The 21666-nt window shown below is 38.1% G+C and overlaps 1 protein-coding gene across 1 annotated transcript; it reads right to left on the bottom strand.

Moving 5' to 3' along the window:
• LOC105216438 (cytochrome c oxidase subunit 4 isoform 1, mitochondrial) lies at nt 1-987 on the bottom strand. The gene is made up of 2 exons (XM_011190917.3): nt 831-987; nt 1-764 (listed from the first exon to the last, which is right to left on the bottom strand). Exon 2 carries the CDS (start codon nt 746-748, stop codon nt 209-211), a length of 540 nt encoding a protein of 179 aa, XP_011189219.1. The 5' UTR covers nt 749-764; nt 831-987; the 3' UTR covers nt 1-208.
• Between the last annotated feature and the right edge of the window lie 20679 nt (nt 988-21666).

The following is a 21666-nucleotide window of genomic DNA, read 5'->3' as shown; positions in this document are numbered from 1 at the left end:
TGCATTGGCTCGCTAACGGCGAAGGTTTTTATTAAAAATTGAAAATGATATTGGACTTGGCTTGCAAAGGCAAAGGACTTATGCTCTTCATGTTGCTATATTAAAAATTAAATACAGCATTTCTCAATATCTATAATATACAGTATTTTTATTTGAGATTCATAAGAAAGAACATACTTAAATCCCCTATAACACGACAAATCTACTACTACTTCCAGCGGTCCTTTTCGTAATCCCATTTGGAAGCTAATCCAGTAACGGGGTTAACTTCCAGTGCAATCATTCTCTTTAACTGTGCACTACGACGTTTTTCTTCGAATGTTTCGGGATATTCCGGATAAATACCATGAAAGTAAGATTGTGAAAGCCAAATACCGATCGAAACGGCAATGAGAGCAGCGCCGAGCGAAAACTTCCAATCGGAGGTAGGAGCTTTCATTTCAGCAAAAGTTTTACAGAAACTGTAACGATAAAGTTGCTTCTTTTCGTCCATGGACAACTTCCGCCAATCGGCCGTTTCTTTCTCGCGCAATGCGCATATCTCAGTGTCAGGTTCTCGAAAGCGCACTGCTGGCATCGGGTAATCTAAGCGATCAGAATAACAAGGCGAGCCATTCCAACCATAACCGACAATTTCACGCTTCCCGACTCGTTCCATCACCTGATCGCTATGAGTTTGACGACATATTGTTAGGCGTATACCGAATCGTCTCGCAAGACGTACAAATGGATTCTGCGGCGACTGCATTACCTTTATGCGATCTCTAATTGATGTAGAGAACATTTTCTTTGAAATAAAATATCTTACAACTTTAATTGTCATTCTTTACCTTTGTATATCTATAGATTTTTATCTATTTATGATTCTATACTTTTAACGACTGAAAATATGTGAAATATTTTTTGACAAAATAAGTCAAGTAGATGAAACGTTTTTTTCTTTCAAAAATATCGAATGTAGAAACTCGGTTAACTTTTAAAACCGAAAAGATATCTTTGATATCAACAAGCAGCTCAAGGGCAAAGTGTACTCAACAAAGTGAACTAAGTATATGACATTTATTTTTTTTTATCCGAATTTGACATGTGTATGTTGATTTAACCCATTGATTTAACCCATTGATTTAACCCTTACATTCATTCAAAAATTAAAATTTTGAAATCCAAAGATAAACAAATTTCAAACCAAAAAAAATATTTTTTTTTTAATAAATAAAGGAAAATGCCGAATACTTTCTGCTTATGCAATGTTTTGTGCTCCAAATGACAAATTGCAACGAATATATGATATGTATTCAAGGCCTTCATATTGTTCAAGATATAAAAGACGGGTTAATGTAAATAAATACATGAATTGTTTACTATTTTATTGTCAAACAAGGGTATGTCAAATACTTAGTTCACTTTGTGAATACACTTTGCTCAAGGGTATGTTATAATAGCTTTATTCAGAGTCGATACGATAAATATTGATATATAGACATCAGAATGATGGAGGATGGGGTCATATGTAGAAGTTCACGTAAGTGAGGAAAGTTTCTGACTGCCATTCACTTGGGAGTGGCCAGGAACGATTCTTTTACATGTGGCTCAAGCAGCTCACAACTTCCGGTCTTAGACCAAGTATCCTCTGGGTAGCCAACAGACATCCGTCGGCTTGGGACCCACCACATAAAAACGAATAACCAGTGAATAAGAAACACAGGCCTCGGATGAGAAACCCCAATTTTGATGACGACCACGGCAAACGTATAAAGGACTATGATTTAAGGGCATGCACCTGGAATGTCCGGACCCTTAATTGGGAAGGTGCCTCTGCCCAGCTGGTTGATGTCCTCGTAAGAGTAAAGGCTGACATCACCGCAATCCAAGAAATGCGATGGACGGGACAAGGACGGAAGAAGGTGGGTCCTTGTGACATCTACTACAGCGGCCATATAAAGGAGCGCAAATTCGGTGTTGGATTTGTGGTGGGAGAGAGACTACGTCGCCGAGTCCTGGCATTCACCCCGGTGGATGAACGTCTTGCCACACTCCGCATCAAAGCGAGGTTCTTCAACATATCGCTGATTTGCGCCCACGCCCCAACGGAAGATAAGGACGATGTGACCAAAGATGCTTTCTATGAGCGCCTAGAACGCACCTATGAGCGCTGCCCCCGCCACGATGTCAAAATCGTGCTTGGCGATTTTAACGCCAGGGTGGGTAAAGAAGGTGTCTTTGGCACAACAGTCGGAAAATTCAGCCTCCATGGCGAAACATCACCAAACGGTCTGAGGCTGATCGACTTCGCCGGGGCCCGAAATATGGTCGTCTGTAGTACTAGATTCCAGCATTAGAAAATTTATCAAGCTACTTGGCTGTCTCCTGATCGAATCACTCGCAACCATATCGATCATGTTGTGATAGATGGACGACATGTCTCCAGTGTTTTTGATGTGCGTACGCTTTGTGGTCCCAACATCGACTCGGACCACTATCTTGTAGCAGCTAAGATACGCACCCGCCTCTGTGTAGAAAAGCGTACACGTCAACAAACACAAGGAAGGTTCGACGTCGAAAAGCTGCAATCACAACCGACAGCCGAACGATTTTCTACTCGACTTGCACTCCTGCTCTCTGAGAGCACTCATCAGCATCTCGGTATAAGGGAGCTGTGAAACGGCATCTCAAACTCATTGCATACCGCTGCAGCCGAAACAATTGGTTTCCGGAAAAGTCAAAAAAACAGCTGGTATGATGAGGATTGTCGTCTCGCAGTGGAGAGAAAACAGACTGCCTACCTCGCAATGTTGCGATCGACCGCAACACGAGCGGGATGGGAAAGATACCGAAAGCTGAAGAGGGAAGCGAGACGCATTTGCAGACAAAAAAAGAAAGAGGCCGAAATGCGTGAGTATGAAGAGCTTGACAAGCTGGCCGACAGGGGTAATGCTCGAAAATTTTACGAAAAGATCCGGCGACTAACTGAAGGTTTCAAGACCGGAGCACACTCCTGTAGGACCCCCAGCGGTGATCTAGTGGTTGATGACCAGAGTATACTGTGTTTGTGGAGGGAACACTTCTCCAGCCTGCTGAATGGCAGTGAAAGTACAACACCAGGAGATGGCGAACCCGATTCCCCAATCGACGACGATGGAACAGATGTTCCATTGCCCGACCGTGAAGAAATTAGAATAGCAATTACCCGCTTGAAGAACAACAAGGCGGCGGGGGCCAATGGATTGCCGGCCGAGCTATTCAAATACGGCGGCGAAGAGCTGATAAGGTGCTTGCATCAGCTTCTTTGCGAAATATGGTCGGAAGAAAGCATGCCCGACGATTGGAATCTCAGTGTACTCTGCCCAATCCACAAAAAGGGAGACCCCACAATCTGCGCCAACTATCGTGGGATAAGCCTCCTTAACATCGCTTATAAGATTCTATCGAGCGTACTGTGTGAAAGACTAAAGCCCACCGTCAACAAACTGATTGGACCTTATCAGTGTGGCTTTAGACCTGGAAAATCAACAACTGACCAGATATTCACCATGCGCCAAATCTTGGAGAAGACCCGTGAAAAAAGGATCGACACACACCATCTATTTGTCGACTTTAAAGCTGCTTTCGACAGCACGAAAAGGAGCTGCCTTTATGCCTTTGGTATCCCCGCAAAACTAATACGACTGTGTAAGTTGACGTTGAGCAACACCAAAAGCTCCGTCAGGAGCGGGAAGGACCTCTCCGAGGCGTTCGATACCAAACGAGGTTTCAGATAAGGTGACTCGCTATCGTGCGACTTCTTTAACTTGATGCTGGAGAAAATTATAAGAGCTGCAGAGCTAAATAGAGAAGGTACAATCTTCTACAAGAGTGTACAGCTACTGGCGTACGCCGATGATATTGATATCATCGGAAGCAACACCCGCGCCATTAGTTCTGCTTTTTCCCGCCTGGATAAGGAAGCGAAGCGAATGGGTCTGGTGGTGAACGAGGACAAGACGAAATATCTCCTGTCATCAAACAAACAGTCAGCGCAATCGCGTCTTGGCTCCCACGTCACTGTTGACAGTCATAACTTTGAAGTTGTAGATAATTTCGTCTACCTGGGAACCAGCATTAACAGCAATAACAATGTCAGCCTGGAAATCCAACGCAGAATCACTCTTGCCAACAGGTGCTACTATGGACTAAGTAGGTAATTGAAAAGTAAAGTCCTCTCTCGACGAACAAAAACCAAACTCTACAAGTCTCTCATCATTCCCGTCCTACTTTACGGTGCAGAAGAGTGGACGATGTCAACATCCGATTAGACGGCACTAGGAGTTTTCGAGAGAAAGGTTTTGCGGAAGATTTACGGTCCCTTAAACATTGGCAACGGCGAATACCGCGGAAGATGGAATGATGAGCTGTATGTGTTGTTCGACCACAGAGACATAGTCCAGCGAATAAAAAGACAGCGGCTATGCTGGCTGGGTCATGTTGTTCGAATGGATGAAAGTGCCCCAGCTCTGAAAGTTTTCGATGCAGTACCCGCTGGTGGAAGCCGAGGAAGAGGGAGACCTCCACTCCGGTGGAAGGACCAGGTGGAGAAGGGCCTGTCTTCACTTGGTATTACCAATTGGCGCCAAACCGCCAAAAGGAGAGATGCGTGGCGCACTGTTGTGGACTCGGCTATAACCGCGTCAGCGGTTTCTACGCCAGTTAAGAAGAAGAAGACATCAGAATGAAGTAGAAAACACTACAATTTCAAAATTTCGTTCATAAAAAGTGATATTAAACTCCAACAAATAAACAAAACAGTTCATATTTATTACAAGAAAATAAATTTAGTATACAGTTTAAACTCAATCAATAAGTGCAAAAAAATAAAAAATCAAAAAACTTTGGAAACAAGGGTACAGATACACATCGCTGGTTGATAACAATCGCATACGTTTATTATGAACTGAATAGCACAGAAGATATGTCTAACATTACTGTTAGGTTTTGTTCTAATGCAGAAATATCTTTAGTTTTTTTTTGGTTTCTCCAGTAGATAATTCTTAGTAATACCAAGCAACACAATGTTTAAGTTTACGTTGGAATGGTAACACACGATCCATGTAAGGATCATGGCAAGAAAATGTTGTTCGAAAGTTGTAGCGAGTTCAAGCTAACACGAATTATAATAGCCGTTAAAACCTGAGCTTCGCCTTCATCTACGTTTATAATTTCGACTAAGTCGTCAACCTCAATAGGACGATCTTATTAGCTCATCGATGTCAGCCATTTGGGTGATGATGAAACAGTTTTGTTCTATTTAATAACCCTAACTTGAGAACATATAGCAAATCAAGGTCCTTTTGACAATATTTCGTATAACAAGTTGAACGTGATCAGAATCTTTATATCTGTTTCGAATTTTTATGTAATATTCTTCATGAAGTCATAACTAAGAGTTATTAATTACTTCTTGTAATACTCTAAAATGGAGTTCAAAAGGAGCCCTAAAACGAGTTTATAATGCACGATAACTGGAAAAAATTACTTTATCTAAAACCTTATAAATCGTACTTTTCAAACAGAGAAATATCTTTTATTTGTTTTTATACTAGTCGTCAGAAGCTTAGTAAACTTCCTTCTCATCCACGACAGTACGACAGTACCATATTCATTATGAAATATAGAAGTACATTCCTTAGCTCTTTCATCCGCTACGTTCAACAATTAACTCTCATTGGATGTATATGATTCGCTCCTCAGTATTATATTTATTATTATAAATCATAATAATTTAATCCTGTAGCTGTGCTTTTTTAAATCTCGTCATTTAACAAAAGCGGACACAAGAATCCGTACTTTATCCGCGCGAGGTAGGCAACTTCAATAATATGCTTCATCTGCCCATCTAGCTTTATTTACCCACTTACGTTATTACTATTCGAGAATCCATTGTTCATTCAAAAACAAATGATTTCCGGACCTCGGTCCGGAAGCAATACGCTACCATAAAAATATACTTTAAAATTCGTTAACCCACTCCGAATTCTTAGTCGTTCTTCCTAAAAAAACTGAATAAAACTGTATAAAAAATATATTGTCATTTTCGTAAATAACGGTAAAAATATAGAATATGTTGATAATTGGGTTCGTGAAGAATTGGGACTTCCCGAATATGTACGACTTTTCCCTAATGCAAAAGCCCATACCACTTGCGTGAGTGAAAGATGGGTGTCTGGCTAATCGTACGTACATTTCATACTATCTGGTTGTAAGTTTTGCTTTTTACTTCGGAGGGCAAGTGAATTTTTATTTGAATATATTTTAAAATAATAAAAACAGTTAACCGCAGTTGAGTGAATTGCATTCAATTGACAACTGCCAACAAGTAGTCATGGAAATGAAAAATTGATATGAAAATATAAACCTTCCTCTGCTGCGGTTTAACGTACATCTGTATGCTGAGAGCGTTAAACATACATAAACAAGTAAAATTGACACAAAGGAAAGTTAATTATAATTGTGTACAGTTGTATGAATGCAGTTTTATAAAAAAATCGCATGAAACCCTTAACATACAAACACTATATTAATCCTGAGATGTAATACCAAACCTTCCAGATAAATTCACCTTACAACATAGAATACTTAGTTTGGTTCCAAATAGCTTATTAAGTTAAGAGTATAGATATTCTTGTAAATCCTAGTTTGTTTTGACAGTTTTGTAAGCATACAGTACTTCGAGTATATTTAAGTTGGTTTAGATTTCCCCAAACAGAGTATAGTTTTGGAAAAAAACGCAAATGGGAGAAATATTTTCATGTAATGACATGACAGTTATGGGATCGAGTATTAATATCGATACTCTGGAGACGTTGCTGCATTTTTAAATTGCGTAAATATTGAACTTTCACGCTTTGTTCGCTTGCGTTTGACCATTAATCATTCAAATTTAAAATTTCTTGAGTTCAATCGCCAAGTACTAATTTCATGGGTTCACTCATTCAATTCACTTCTCACCAAGCATCCGACAATTGATGTCAATTTTAGATTACAGAAATCAGCACAATAAATAAGAAAAGGGTTGGTGCTAAAAGGGACATGATAAAATGTCCAGCTTCAAACTATTGTAACGCCCAACTTTGCCTATCCGAAAGAGAAGTTAAACCTTCAAGAATTATTTAATTTTTCAAAAGAAGGACGAACAAAAGCGGAATTGCGTCAATATAAATTTATCAAATATCTTATTGAATGGACATCGTTGTCGTCACATACACAATTACATACATATCCACACAAAGGGAATACAAATAAACAGTACGAGTAGACGGCATTAAAGGGCTAAAGGCCAAAAAACGAATTACAGTAACTTCTACTTTCATTTGTTTCACAATTCACAAATAATCACTGTAGACGAGGAAAAAACTGTGGCGAACAGGAAGTAGTAAAATAATTTTCCGTTTCAACAGTTGAAATGAAGACGGATTAAATTGCCACGGCAAAATGAGGCTGGCATTTCTACTTTGCAGACATACATACGTACGTATATACATATATAGGTATGAATGTGCGAGTGAGTTGCAATTTTATGCTTATGCCCTTGCAAAAATATTGAGGTTTTCGTTGGAAGACAAAAGGTAAGGATACATGCATGAATGTGAAATTTGCGTTCTGGCTTGTGGAGCAAAACTGTCGAAACGAGCAAGTAATGCTCTAGCCGTTGCATACAACAGTGTGCATCCAAATATATTTCCAAAATACATGACTGAGGCATATTTATACCAATTATGAGTTCAGAAAATGTTGATACATAGCATACATGGTGCAGAAAATTGTTTTCATACTCAAGGAAAATTTTGCAAAATGTAATATAATTTTTTCAATAAATGTTTACTTGTCAAATATTCAAGTTCCAAATGGAGCTTTGTATATTTGAAACAAGAGCAACTACACATTTGCCATCACAGTACATCCAAGTAGGAATTTTGTTTCGAGTTACTAAGGTGAATAGTATCAATAATCAATATAATTATATACAGTACTGGGCATAATGAACCGGTCTTTAAATTTCAGTAAGATACCTATCTCTAATTGTAATGACATGCAACTTTTTTCTTGCATAGATAGTGTTTTAAAAAGCAGTTTTGCATCAGTAAAAAATCAAATGGATCAGATGGTAATCAATATTGTAGAATATTCCTAATTGTGGTAATTTGGGAACTTTGAAAGAAAATCCCTCCTGAGAAATTTGACACTAATATTTTTGGATAGAAATTCACAAATCTAAGCAAATTTGTTTCAGGCATATGCTGGAATTCATTTTCGCATGAAATTGTCATCGAGCATGTAATGCCTTGTGCTGTATTTCACTCTTCCGTTTTCGTTTTCGAACATCAAATCGTAACGATCTTACATGTGCCAGAAATCGAAATCGTCATATTTTTGCCATTTTGAATTCATATCTATACTACTATTATAAAGAGGAAAGATTTGTATGTATGTTTGTAATGAACAACCCCAAAACCCACTATGCCGATTTCAAAAATTCTTTCAACATTGGAAAGCTACATTCATCCTGAGTAACATAGGCTATATTTATTGCTAGAAAGGATTAGGGATCCTTATTGAAAAATTAAAATTTAACTAACGTAATTCAAAATTTAATTCAAAGTAAAAAAAGTGCCCTAATACGTATTTTGCCGCATGCGCTGAGGAAATTATTGATGTTAGAACTATTGCAGTTTAACTAGATCTCAACTTTCTGAAAATAGTTCCCGAGGATACAAAAAGACTCCGTGATGGAGAATCTTAATCTGAAACTGAAAATCGTCCTGCATGTCATTCTCTTCGCATCATAATCGCGTGCCAGAGAGTAGAGGAGCGAGCACTCGTAGCTGCTTTCTGAGCAAAATTTCGAAACCTCCCAAGTATGCGCTTGAGTGTCGAGTACGGCGTATGTTGTGGAAAGCACAACACACATGTTCGGACAGGCGCTGAATCACTGAAATTTCCTTTCGTAAGAAATCTCATTGCAGCTGCTAACCAAAATTCACCATTCGCTTCATTAGGGCCATTATATCGCTAATAATATTTTCAAAGGCTTCTTTATTTATCCTTCAGAACGAATGAATCTATAAATAATCAGATTCAGTTCGTTAACGTTGGGCATACAGCCTTTAAGTGTTTATCCACTTACACTGACTCTAGAATATCGAAAGGATACGCCAGGCAACTTTTTCGTGATTTTTCCAATCATTTAAGTATAGTAAATAAGCGGAAGAGTTTCTGTTCATATTTACAAAAAAATTTAAATGGTTAAAATTTACTTTTACCTTAAATTTCATTATAATGATGGCACAGAAGGGCTGCACTCAAAATCGTATACACAATTGTAAATAGGTGTGGCTATGAGTCAAAAACTATATCTCCGAAGCTACTCGACCAATAATATGTTGTGAAAATAGACCTCATCGATTGACAACCACGCCTACTTCCTACATTCCAGAACTGTGGAGTCATTCTGAATCGTTTACTTTACAATATTTAAAGTATGCACTAGTGAAGATATCGGAACAGAACTTTGTACAAATCCTGCATTTATAGTGTGACAGCCCCATTCTAAAAATCGTTGAAATCGGACTATACGGTTTCAAGGTCCCATGTATCGAATATGAGGGCCTCAGTGCTTCTAATAAACTTTTTACCGAAAATATAAGTAAGTCTCTCAGAAATTTTTGAAGAAATTCAGAGACAATATTTATACTTTCGCAACAAAAGTTGCTAAGAGAGTTTTATGGTTTTGTTCACATAACGGTTATTTGTAACACCTAAAACTAAAAGATATAGAGTCATATATACCAAAGTGATCAGAGTGACGAGTTGATTTGAAATCCGGATGTCTGCCCATCCGTCCTCCTGTGCAAGCTGTAAGTAAGCTGTAGTAAGAATTAAGGTATCTGGATGAAACTTGGTACAAATATTCATTGGGACCGTGAGAGGCTTGCTTTTCGGGAAATCGGTCCACTGCCACGCCCACAAAATGGCGAAAACCGAAAACACATAAAGTGTCATAACTAAGCTATAAGTGTTTGGGGAAGGGAGCGGGGCCATATTTTTTTGTAATAGGTTTTTTGTATATATCTCAGAAATCAATAAAGCTAAACCAAATTTTCTGCACTCGTTTCGTACGTACCTCATCATACAACATGAAAATAGTTGAAATCGGATAATAACCACGCCCACCTCCCATACAAAGGCTAGGTTGAAAATTACTAAAAGTGCGTTAACTCACTAACGGAAAACACCAGAAACATCAAATTTTACAGAAGAAATACCGGAAAGAAGGTGTACTTAGAGTTTTTTACAAAATGGAAAATGGGCGTGGCGTCGCCCACTTATGGGTAAAAAAAGGGATAATTTTTCACCGAAAATATCGGTAAATCTCTCAGATATCTTAATTTAATTCAGAGGGAATCTCATTCTTCTAACAGTGAGTCTCAAAAATGGTTAAAATCGTTTCATAACTTACCCTAGCTCCTATATACCTAATTATAGGTTTTTCAAAAATACGATGGGCTTAATACCTTATAAATCGGTTAATATGTGAAATACAGTGGAACTTCCATAAGTCGAACTTCCTTAACTCAAAGTTCTCCATAACTCGAACTCTTGAATCTTGAATTTCATACAAATTTCCTTCCATAAATCGAAGCAGGACAATATACAATATTTAAAATTTTACTATCGAGGCTGAATTTTAAAATAGTCCATCTACTTACACACTATCGTACTACTTATGGATTGCTTTGTAACAAAGGCATAGGATGCAGACGTCAAGAATCTTGGATATTACGTATGTTGGTGGTGAAAATTAGTGAAATCGGTTAAGGAATTACCTCAGCCCTCATATGCTATATATGACCCGAATATATGGGTCAAGTTGTGTGTTATCTTAATAAAACTATATCAATAAATTGCGAGAGTATAAAATGTTCGGTTGAACCCGAACTTAGCCTTTCCTTACTTGTTGGATAATATATTAAACAGAATCTAATAACATGTCTCCGTACCAAAATTAGTGAAATCAGGTCATAACTTCACCTAGCTCCCATATAACTAATATTGGGTTTCCAAGTTTCAATGAACTTTATACCATATATATGACGAATATGTAGGTAAAATGATTTTATATTAATAAAATGAAGTATATAAATTGCGAGTTAAATTTAGTCCATCCTTACATTTATACAATAATAAAGCGGATAAATAAGTAAATCTGTCGTAACAATAAAAAAAGTTAATTTAGAATTAAAAAAATAGGTCAAGGCAGCCGGAAAAATTAATAAATTTTCTTGTGAAATCCCAAGAGTTGGCAATACTACAACGGTTAATTAAAAATGTGAATACTTTTGGCATAGCATACTTTTAGGCTGCAAATCAGCTTCGATTCGGGTGAATCAACAATTTCCGATTGAATAGAATACATTTAAGCCGCATGCATACATACACCTTTTTTAAAGCGCATAAATTAAAACCGTTATTTTGCGGATTTCCCATATACACGCGTACATACATACGCGCATATGCAGGCAAAAGAGAAACCTGAGCTCCCTAGACAGTGAATATATTTAGTACAATCATATAAATATGTTTGTACATTCCATTCAATCTTTTTTGAAGTATGTGCATCATCAGACCGTGGCCTTTATTGTGCCAATAATAAAAAATACATTTTCTAAGTGTCTGTTGTGGCCAAAAGGAAAAGTCATGACTGATGTATGATAGTTGACGGAATGGCAAGGTGGGAGATATAGCATATAGCCGATGCAATAACACTGTGCTTCTGACATGGGTCAATTTAATTTGAGGAGATTGAAAGAAAGCTGCTGTATGTAGCTTTTATATGAGTGTGGGCTGGACTACTGTGAGCAAATAAGAAACCGCAATGAATAAAATATGTTTGTACTCGTAAAAACCAATATAAATAAATCCGAAAAAAGCTTCGAACTAAATCATACTGGTATGTGCAAAAGTACCCACTTAGATAACGGCATAAGAGTATGAGTATATGTATGTCTTTCCCCTGCGCAAGTGAGCCAATAAGGAATAGATAATTTTGACCAAGCATCTTCAAAAGGTTTACTGAGCGAATATGCGAAAAATTACACCTCTTTGGGTTTCATGCTATGCCAGTAAATATCAGCTGACGTTGGGTTTCTGTGCAAAAAAAAACTGTTTCTAATATCTATATTTACTGTCCGAAAGAACTAAGCACTGTGTCTAATTAGTATCTACTTGCAATCAATCCGAAATAAAAACAGATCTCCTTATTGGAGAAGCTCGAGTTGTTCTAAATTTAGTTGAAAATTTCAACTTGACTGTATATGTAAGAAAAGTATGATTTGAGCAAACATTATTATTTCTTTATGACACTTTTGGGACTTTCTTCACGGAGAACACGGAATTACACTTAAAGAGTTAAACCCTGCTTCTATGTATTGCTAAAACTCCCAGCTGTGTATACCCTCATGTATCGACGTAGCGCTTTGAACCTATTGCATTTGTTGAGGCGTTAATTTTCGATTCAATGAAGGTAAGATGATGGTATCACCTCAGTGAGAGCTGGACACTTGAGCAGAAAAAAGCGGAGGATTTTGAATCTTGAGTTTTTTTTCAGACAACCTCGATAATTATGTAGTTATGTTTAGGAGCAAAGCATCTTACAGCCGCGCTTGCAACTTCTGCTATCGGAGTGAACCTCTTTGAAGGAGGCTGTATTCTGATGCGATGTGTGGGAAGTGGCGCCGTCTTGTTGAAACTAAAGTCGTCGAGATTACGTGCCAGAAATTGACCTCATCGATGAACCTAATTTGGCTCGAAAACGTCGGATCTTCTTGGCACTTTTCCAGAACTCATAGAGCAAAGCGATGTCGCTTGGGAAGCTCGAGCGGTTTCAGTTCTTGCACAAACTGTATTTTGTACGCTTTCTATTTAAGATCTCGACGTAAAATACGCCAAGTCGTTCCATACAGCGCTGAATCGACTCTTCACGGTCTTCGTGTACACGCACTCAGCTAAGTCTGATATATTGTCTTCACTGCGTGCTGGACGTGATCTACTCGGTTGAATATTATCCAATAATAATTGCTGGGACTCAAGATGGGTGATGGTTTTGCGAATAGTACGCTTAGTAGGTTGATTATGTTGACCATAAGTTAAGCGAAGCGGGCGAAACACATTCTTTACAGAACGTGATTTTTCGTAAAAAACTAAATACTAATTGAAACACCCTCGTATATAACTGTGGAAACTAGATTGTTTGTTGAAAATATTTCATTATTTTAACCATTTTGCAGCTCATGTGGTTTGTTCATAGATATACAAATAAGGGGTCCCGTAGGACTTATTTGAAAACCAAAATAGGAAGGGACGGGCACGTTATTGAATAGTTATTTACTATTAATTTTATTTTCTTTATATATCAGTGAAAAAAATTAAATACTGTAGAGGACCAGGGCAAACTAGCATAATCTACAAATGCATGTATGCTATGTAAGTATTTAACTGAGGGAGATGATGCTCTAGTCCGTTAGGCTTATTTGTACATTCGACGGCGATATAGAGACACGATGCCCTTTTCAATTTGAATTTGAATTTAAATATGAATTCGTTGAATGTGGAATTTTATTTGCTTTTTTTGTTTGCATTAAAGGCGAATGAGCGCAAGCCAAATATATATGTGTGTGTATGTGTGTTCATATAAGCTTCTATAAGTGTTTGTGCTTGATTTGAAAGGCATGAAATGAAACGCGTCTGGACACTCACCGAACCATTCACTTACTGACGTATCGCTATATCTACACATATACATACACGTACACACACATATGTATAATTGCAGTGGTGAAGCGCACTTTAATTCTGGCCTAGGCTTTTCAACTATGTATTTCGCAATATGTATTATTGCATTTGTGTGAGTGTGCATGCCACATACATATATACATATACAGTGGCGGACATAATTATTCACACATCGTTCAGTTTTCCACAAAAACAGTTTTATCTTGGAAATCATAAAAACTAGCTTATAGGTTTGTTCTAAGGAAATCTTTATTCATATCTGAGGTATTAAAAATAACAATAATTTAATAAATTTACTTTCCATTTTAAATAAATATACCAAAATTGCATATTACTTTATTTATGCAAGGGACAAAATTATTCACACACTCTTGTTTAACAAGAAAATTTATAATATAATAAAAAAAATTAATATTTGGTACGCAGTGATTCCCAAGGTTTAGCTTTTGGGCGCTTTCATTTAAATTGTCCTTCAGTATATTCAAGTAAACTGTTTTATAAATTGTCCCCTCAATGAATACGAGATTTCCAATATCGGCTGCTGACATACAAACCCATACCTTGACTCCTCCACCCCCCGTTTAACTGTACTTATCGAGTTATTTTTCACAAGTTCAATATTTTAGGGTTCCTCCAGACCCGTATTATGTCTTCTGACTGAAAAATATTGAATTTACTCTCGTCGCTAAAGAGAATGTTGCTCCAGAACTCAGATGGTTTATCCTTGTATGCTTTTGCGAAGTCCACCCTCTTTTTTATTAGCATTGCTGGCGGGAGGTTTCTCTTCGCACTATACGTGAACTGTAGCCAGCACCAAGCAAGGTTTCTTCACGAACTTCTGCTGTCACCTGCGTTAATGTAATTTTAGGATTTTTTTAAGTTCTCTTAAAATTTGCCAGCGTTGGTTAGTTTGCGGGGTACAAATATGTGCACGACTTTGAAGGTTTTCTTCTCCTTCAAAAGGCTTTATGATGCTGTAAATGGTAGTATTTACATGTTTACCTATTTCGGCACTTGACATATTTTGTTTATGTAAATTTAAAATAATTTTTATTACTTCTGCGGTAGTTTCTTTTAATTTTCGACCCATTTTAAATGATGACAACTCACTTGCACAAATAACAATACCGAATGTTGGAAATTCAATATAAAAATATAAATTTCGAGTGTAGCATTCATAGTAGTACATTTCCAAATGCTTCCGTTACATTTTATTACTAAAATGTTTGATTTAAATGTCATGACTTTGAGTTGTGTGAATAATTTTGTCCCTTGCAAAAATGAAGTAATATGCAATTTTGGTATATTTATTTAAAATCAATTTATTAAATTACTGTTATTTTTAAATATCTAAGATATGAATAAAGATTTCCTTAGAACAATCCATAAGAAGGGAGACCCCACAATCTGCGCCAACTACCGTGGTATAAGTCTCCTCAATATCGCATATAAGGTTTTGTCGAGCGTATTGTGTGAAAGACTAAAGCCCACCGTCAACGAACTGATTGGACCTTATCAGTGTAGAATCGATACTCACCATCTTTTTATCGAATTTAAAACTGCCTTCGATAGCACGAAAAGGAGCTGCCTTTAAGCCGCGATGTCTGAATTTGAACCTCTCCGAGCCGTTCGATACCAAACGAGGCTTCAGACAGGACAAGGCTTCACTATCGTGCGACTTCTTCAATCTATTTCTGGAAAAAATAATACGAGCTGCAGAGCTAAATAGAGAGGGTACAATCTTCTACAAGAGTGTACAGCTCCTGGCGTATGCCGATGATATTGATATCATCGGAAGCAATAACAGCGCCGTTTGTTCTGCGTTTTCCAGACTAGATAAAGAAGCGAAGCGTATGGTTCTGGTGGTGAATGAGGACAAGACGAAATATCTCCTGTCATCAAACAAACAGTCAGCGCACTCGCGTCTTGGTTCCCACGTCACTGTTGTTCATAACTTTGAAGTTGTAGATAATTTCGTTTATCTGGGAACCAGTATTAACAACACCAACAATGTCAGCCTTGAAATCCAACGCAGAATCACTCTTGCCAACAGGTGCTACTTTGGACTGAGTAGGCAATTGAAAAGTAAAGTCCTTTCTCGACGAACCAAAATTAAACTCTATAAGTCGCTCATTATTCCCGTCCTGATGTATGGCGCTGAAGCGTGGACGATGACAACATCCGATGAGACGGCTCTTGGGATTTTCGAGAGAAAGGTTTTGCGCAAGATTTATGGTACTCTAAACATTGGCAACGGCGAATACCGCAGACGATGGAACGATGAGCAGTACGATTTATACGACGACATTGACATAGTTCAGCGAATAAAAAGACAGCGGCTACTCTGGCTAGGTCATGTTGTACGGATGGAAGAAAACACTCCAGCTCTGAAAGTATTCGATGCAGTACCCGCTGGAGAAAGCCGCGAAAGAGGACGACCTCCACTCCGGTGGAAAGACCAAGTGCAAAGTGACCTGGCTTCACTTGGTGTTTCCAGTTGGCGCCAAAAAGCAAAGAGGAGGAATGAGTGGCGCGCTCTGGTGGATTCGGCTATAATCGCTTAAAGCGTTTCCTACGCCAAATATATATATATATATATATATATAGAACAAAGCTATAAGCTAGTTTTTATGATTTCCAAGATAAAACTGTTTTTGTGGAAAACTGAACGATGTGAGAATAATTATGTCCGCCTCTGTATATAAAAATAAGTATACTATATACTTCTGGACCTACTGTGGTGTATACAAAAGTGCACTGAGAGACAGTGTGAGTCGTGTGTCCGAAAATCTTTTGAGCCTTGCCTTCGTGACTGCCCAGCACATAATTCGTTTTGACGTTTTTGTTGCGCTTGTTGCAGCAATACTGATTTGCAACAGCGAATGGGTGAGTAAAATGTGGAAGCAAATATGACCAACACCAGCCGGTGACGCGGCGAGCTGGCCAACTCCTGCTGCTCGGCTTTGAGTATATTTACTTTGAGTGTAGAAGGGTAAACATAATTTTTGTTATTTGCACAGCGTGATGTGTGCCTCTAGTTAAGCTTTACTTTGAGAGTCATTTTCGTATGCACGTGCATGTTCGTGCGTGAGTGTGTGTGTATGTTTGCTTACTGCTGAACTGTGTCAGCGTGCGTCAAGGCTATTTGGCTTACCGGATTTGCTAAGCTACTTCTTAAATAGCGAAAATAGCAAAGTGGTAGTGTCATCATCATTATGCTTTCACAGTCAATGCTAGCACAGAGAAATAATATTTTTGCAAGCATTACAGCAACGGGTCAGCGGGCATACACGGCTACTGTGCACAGTGTGGTCATGTTGCCTGCTTTGATTTATGTATATTCATTTTCCTACGAACCAGCCAAGGCTTAGTCGAAACATTTGCAATTGCTCAAATCAATAATATGATAAAAGAAAAAAGTACTAAAGAAAAGAGTTTGTTGGTTTATGAAAATATTTTTTTTACCGGGGTTTGTTAATTACCAATTACTCTACAGTCAGAGTAATTTGGTGACTTCTTTTAAATATTTATTGCCCTGTATATGTATGTATGTATTTACCGCAATTTCTGCAGTAGGTAGTACTCGATACTATGCTAAGAGTAATATTCTGGTCATTCCACATTTGATCAAATTTTCAAAATTCTGGAAAAATTATGTAGCATCTTGGTTGTCCTCGAAGCCTTTGAATAATGAGATTGAAGCTGAATACTATACTTTCGAACCAGTCAAGGTCTGGACGTATCTTGACATCGCCGTCAACACAAATAATGTTTCTAGCCAAGAGATCCATTGAAAATAAATTATAGCAAATCACTGCTCCTACGGGCTATGAACAAACTGTAACTAACAGGCTAATGTAAAAAATTTAGTAAATTTTGTCAAATCAGCATAAAAAATTTAAGGGGGTCCTCCCAAGTGACGATCTCTTTTTTAGAATTTTTTTTTCTGCGACCAGTAAATATATAGAGATTTAAGTTCATTATAAATTAATAAAAAAATATTTATGTAAAAAATTGAAATATTTTTAATTGATCCAAGTCCATTCCATGCGTTTACATGGGCTGAGTGTACCGTACTCTAAACATTTGAAGAAAGAAAGAAATTTATGAAAAAACAAATATTAATTATTATTATTAACGTTACAAATGACAAATTACTAGAATTGAATAATCTAAGTCCTTTGTTAAAGTTTTTGTGGTCAAATATGTATATATACATTTATATTAATAATAGTTATACTAAAATGTTTTTTAGAACAGAAAGAAAAATTTGTTCATCAAAGATTGAACTCTCTAATGCTAGCCAAAAGACATCCTTGTGAAGGCGAGAAAGACCAAACAGAGCCTCGGATGAGAAACCCCGCTTTTGATGACGACCTCTGCAAACGTTTTAAGGATCACGATTTGAGGGCATGCACCTGGAATGTCCGGACCCTTAATTGCATACAAGGTCCTGTCGGGCGTATTGTGTGAAAGACTAAAGCCCACCGTAAACGAATTGATTGGACCTAATCAGTGAGGCTGTAGACTTGGAAAATCCACCATGGGCCAGATAATCACCATTCGCCAAATCTTGGAAAAAATCCGAGAGAGAAGAATCGACACTCAACACCTTTTCATCGATTATAAAGCTGCCTTCGATAGCACGAAAAGGAGCTGCCTCTATGCAGCGATGTCTGAATTTGGTATCCCCTCAAAACTAATACGGCTATGTAAACTGACGTTGAGAAGCACGAAAAGCTCCGGATCGTCAGGATCGGGAAGGACCTCTCCGAGCCGTTCGATACCAAGCGAGGTTTCAGACAGGGTGACACACTATCGTGCGACTTCTTCAATATATTTCTCGAAAAAATAATACGAGCTGCAGAGCTAAATAGAGAAGGTATAATACAATATTCCATAAGAGTGTACAGCTGCTGGCGTACGCCGATGATATTGATATCATCGGAAGCACCAACCGCGCCGTTTGTTCTGCTTTTTCCCGACTGGATAAGGAAGCGAAGCGTGTGGGTCTGACGAAATATCTCCTGTCATCAAACAAACAGTCAGCGCACTCGCTTCTTGGCTCCCACGTCACTGTTAACAGTCATAACTTTGAAGTCGTAGGTACTTTCGTCTACTTGAGAACTAGCGTTAACAACAGCAACGATGTCAGCCTCAAAATCCAACGCAGAATCACTCTTGCCAACAGGTGCTACTTTGGACTGAGTAGGCAATTGAAAAGTAAAGTCCTCTCTCAATGAACCAAAATCAAACTCTACAAGTTGCTCATTATTCCCGTCCTGATATATGGCGCTGAAGCGTGGACGATGACAACATCCGATGAGATGACTCTTGAGGTTTTCGAGAGAAAGGTTTTGCGCTAGATTTATGACCATCTAAACATTGTCAACGGCGAATACCGAAGACGATGGTACGATGGGCTGTATGACTTATATGACGACATTGACATGGTACAGCAAATAAAAAGACAGCGGCTACGTGGCTATAGTGGCTAGGTCATGTTGTACGGATGTATGAAAAAACTCCAGCTCTGAAAGTGTTCGATGCGGTACCCGCTGGAGGAAGCCGCGGAAGAGGACGACCTCCACTCCGTTGGAAGGACCAAGTGGAAAATGATCTGGCTTCACTTGGTGTTTCCAGATGGCGCCAAAAAGCAAAAAGGAGAAACGAATACGCCAAAAATGTAAATTTTCACCCCAAATGCGGCAATTTTGCTTATTTACGTAGCCATTCAACCAGAAATGAGCCTCATCGCTGAACAAAATTTGTCGATAAAAAAGCGGATTTTCACATTTCGAACCGAACACTGATTTTGGTAATAAAATTCAATGATTTGCAAGCGTTGCTCGTTAGTAAGTCTATTCATGATGAAATGTCAAAGCATACTGAGCATCTTTCTCTTTGACACCATGTCTGAAATCCCACGTGATCTGTCAAATACTAATGCATGAAAATCCTAACCTCAAAAAAATCACCCGTTATAATATACATATATGTATATAATACGTCTCAATTATGAACAAAACTAACATCCGTCATTTCGTTGAGTTTTTAATGGACATCTCTTTGTAATTAAAAAAAAAATAGATGCCTCAGTTGATTTCGTTCTTTTTCTTTTTATATATTTAAAATGACAATATTCTCCTTATGCTATATAGAGTGTCCTTATATGTAGATCAGAGATACTAGCCTTGAACTCGCTAACTGTGCGCTCCAGGCTGGTGAAGGAATGCCAGTCCTCGCTGTTAGTTGCATCGGATCACTTCTCAATGATACTTGTTTGTGTGGCTGGCTACAGTGGTATAGTGGGAAATTCCTGTACTGAGTAAGCGAAGGACAGTCATTAGTACTTGTTCTGTCGCTAGATCCTTCTGGTCCAAAGTAAATCACAAGAGGTCAAGACAACTTGTTGTCCTCAGTAAGGTTAATCTTTCCTTAGTCATTGGAATTTCAACTGGCCATTGTCTCATCGTGCTTCACACGGTTAAGCTAATCATTTTACACGATACTAGCTGCAGAAGCTGCTTGGAAGATGAGGTAGAATCTTTGTGGTATGTTCTAGGCGCATTGTTGATTCTTAAATTTAAGTGAATGGGTATTTTTTTGGCATTACAAAGGACTTTCATTAATAGTGTAAGTGTGTTTCATTTTAGGGAACATCCGTCGTACCTTGCCTAACCTTTTTTGGTCAAATCGCTATGACAATAACGTGCATCAAGTTGACGTGCGATAGCGATACATATCTTAATAATTATAAAGATATACAGCTGAAAGAAACGACACGATTGGACACCAAAGTATTATTGGTAAAAGCTCAGATGATAAGACACGAATCCGTAATCATAGAAGCATAAACGAGACAGACATTTCCCAATAAGTAGTAATAGAAATAAGTATGGCCGATGGCTATTTAAAAGTAAGAGAGGCTAAATCTGTGTGATTGAAAATGAGAATGAAATGAGAGCGGAACTGCTTAGAGAAGAGCACGTCGTAAGTGCTCATTTGTGATAACTGTATAGTTGGACGAAAACACAATAACAAGCAAAAAAACACCAACTGGTGTGCTTAAAGAAATGCAAAAACACACATTTGAGCGTCAAGGTTCTGCTGGAGTGCAACTTGGCTCGTGCGCTAATTGCGGGAAGTTGTCCCATTTATTGCGACGTTGTTCTAATGCAATGTCTGTATGCGTGCAAGTGCAACATGCAGCATCGCACAGCGTCACCAAACTTAAAATGCCAAAAGGCAAGTTACGCAAGTTCAGAACTTGTAAGCAGAAGATGCCGCCCAGAAGTTTTATTACCCTTTATGTCTTCAAGAACATGCACACCCTATTGTTGTTAAACTAATGGCTAAATAAGTACCTTCCAATGCTGGAAACGCCCTGCAGGAAAAGCTAAATCGATAGTTGGTTGTGCATATTCCAGCTAAAGAATTCTAGTTGAGCGTTGGTTTACGGCAGTATGACTGAGGTACGTCCAAAACTTCAAAGTTTGCAACACCAGCTTATATTAAATAATAACTAAGCTAAGTTTATGTCTTCACATGGAAAGACTACAGAGGAAGCATATTTCCAGCATTCTAAATAGATGCAAAATACGAGGACTGAATACAAGAATTCACCATTGTCTGGTTGCAATTAAGATTCGCATGTGCCTTCGGGCAGTAAAAAGCGTACGACTACCAATTTAAGACAACTGTAAAGTGAAAAGTTGTAAAAAAAGGAAGAAATAGAGAGAGGTCGAGTCACATGAGTCCAAATTTTCAGAAACATGTTGATTGGCAGGAATATTGCCCGTGAAGTTTACTGACAGGAGCGGCTGCTTACACGTTTTTATATCG

The sequence above is a fragment of the Zeugodacus cucurbitae genome, chromosome 5, assembly GCF_028554725.1.
Source record: "Zeugodacus cucurbitae isolate PBARC_wt_2022May chromosome 5, idZeuCucr1.2, whole genome shotgun sequence".
NCBI classification, from domain to species: Eukaryota; Metazoa; Arthropoda; class Insecta; order Diptera; family Tephritidae; genus Zeugodacus; species Zeugodacus cucurbitae.
The sequence above is the reverse complement of the archived record's forward strand: the minus strand, read 5'-3'. Positions and strand labels throughout refer to the sequence as shown.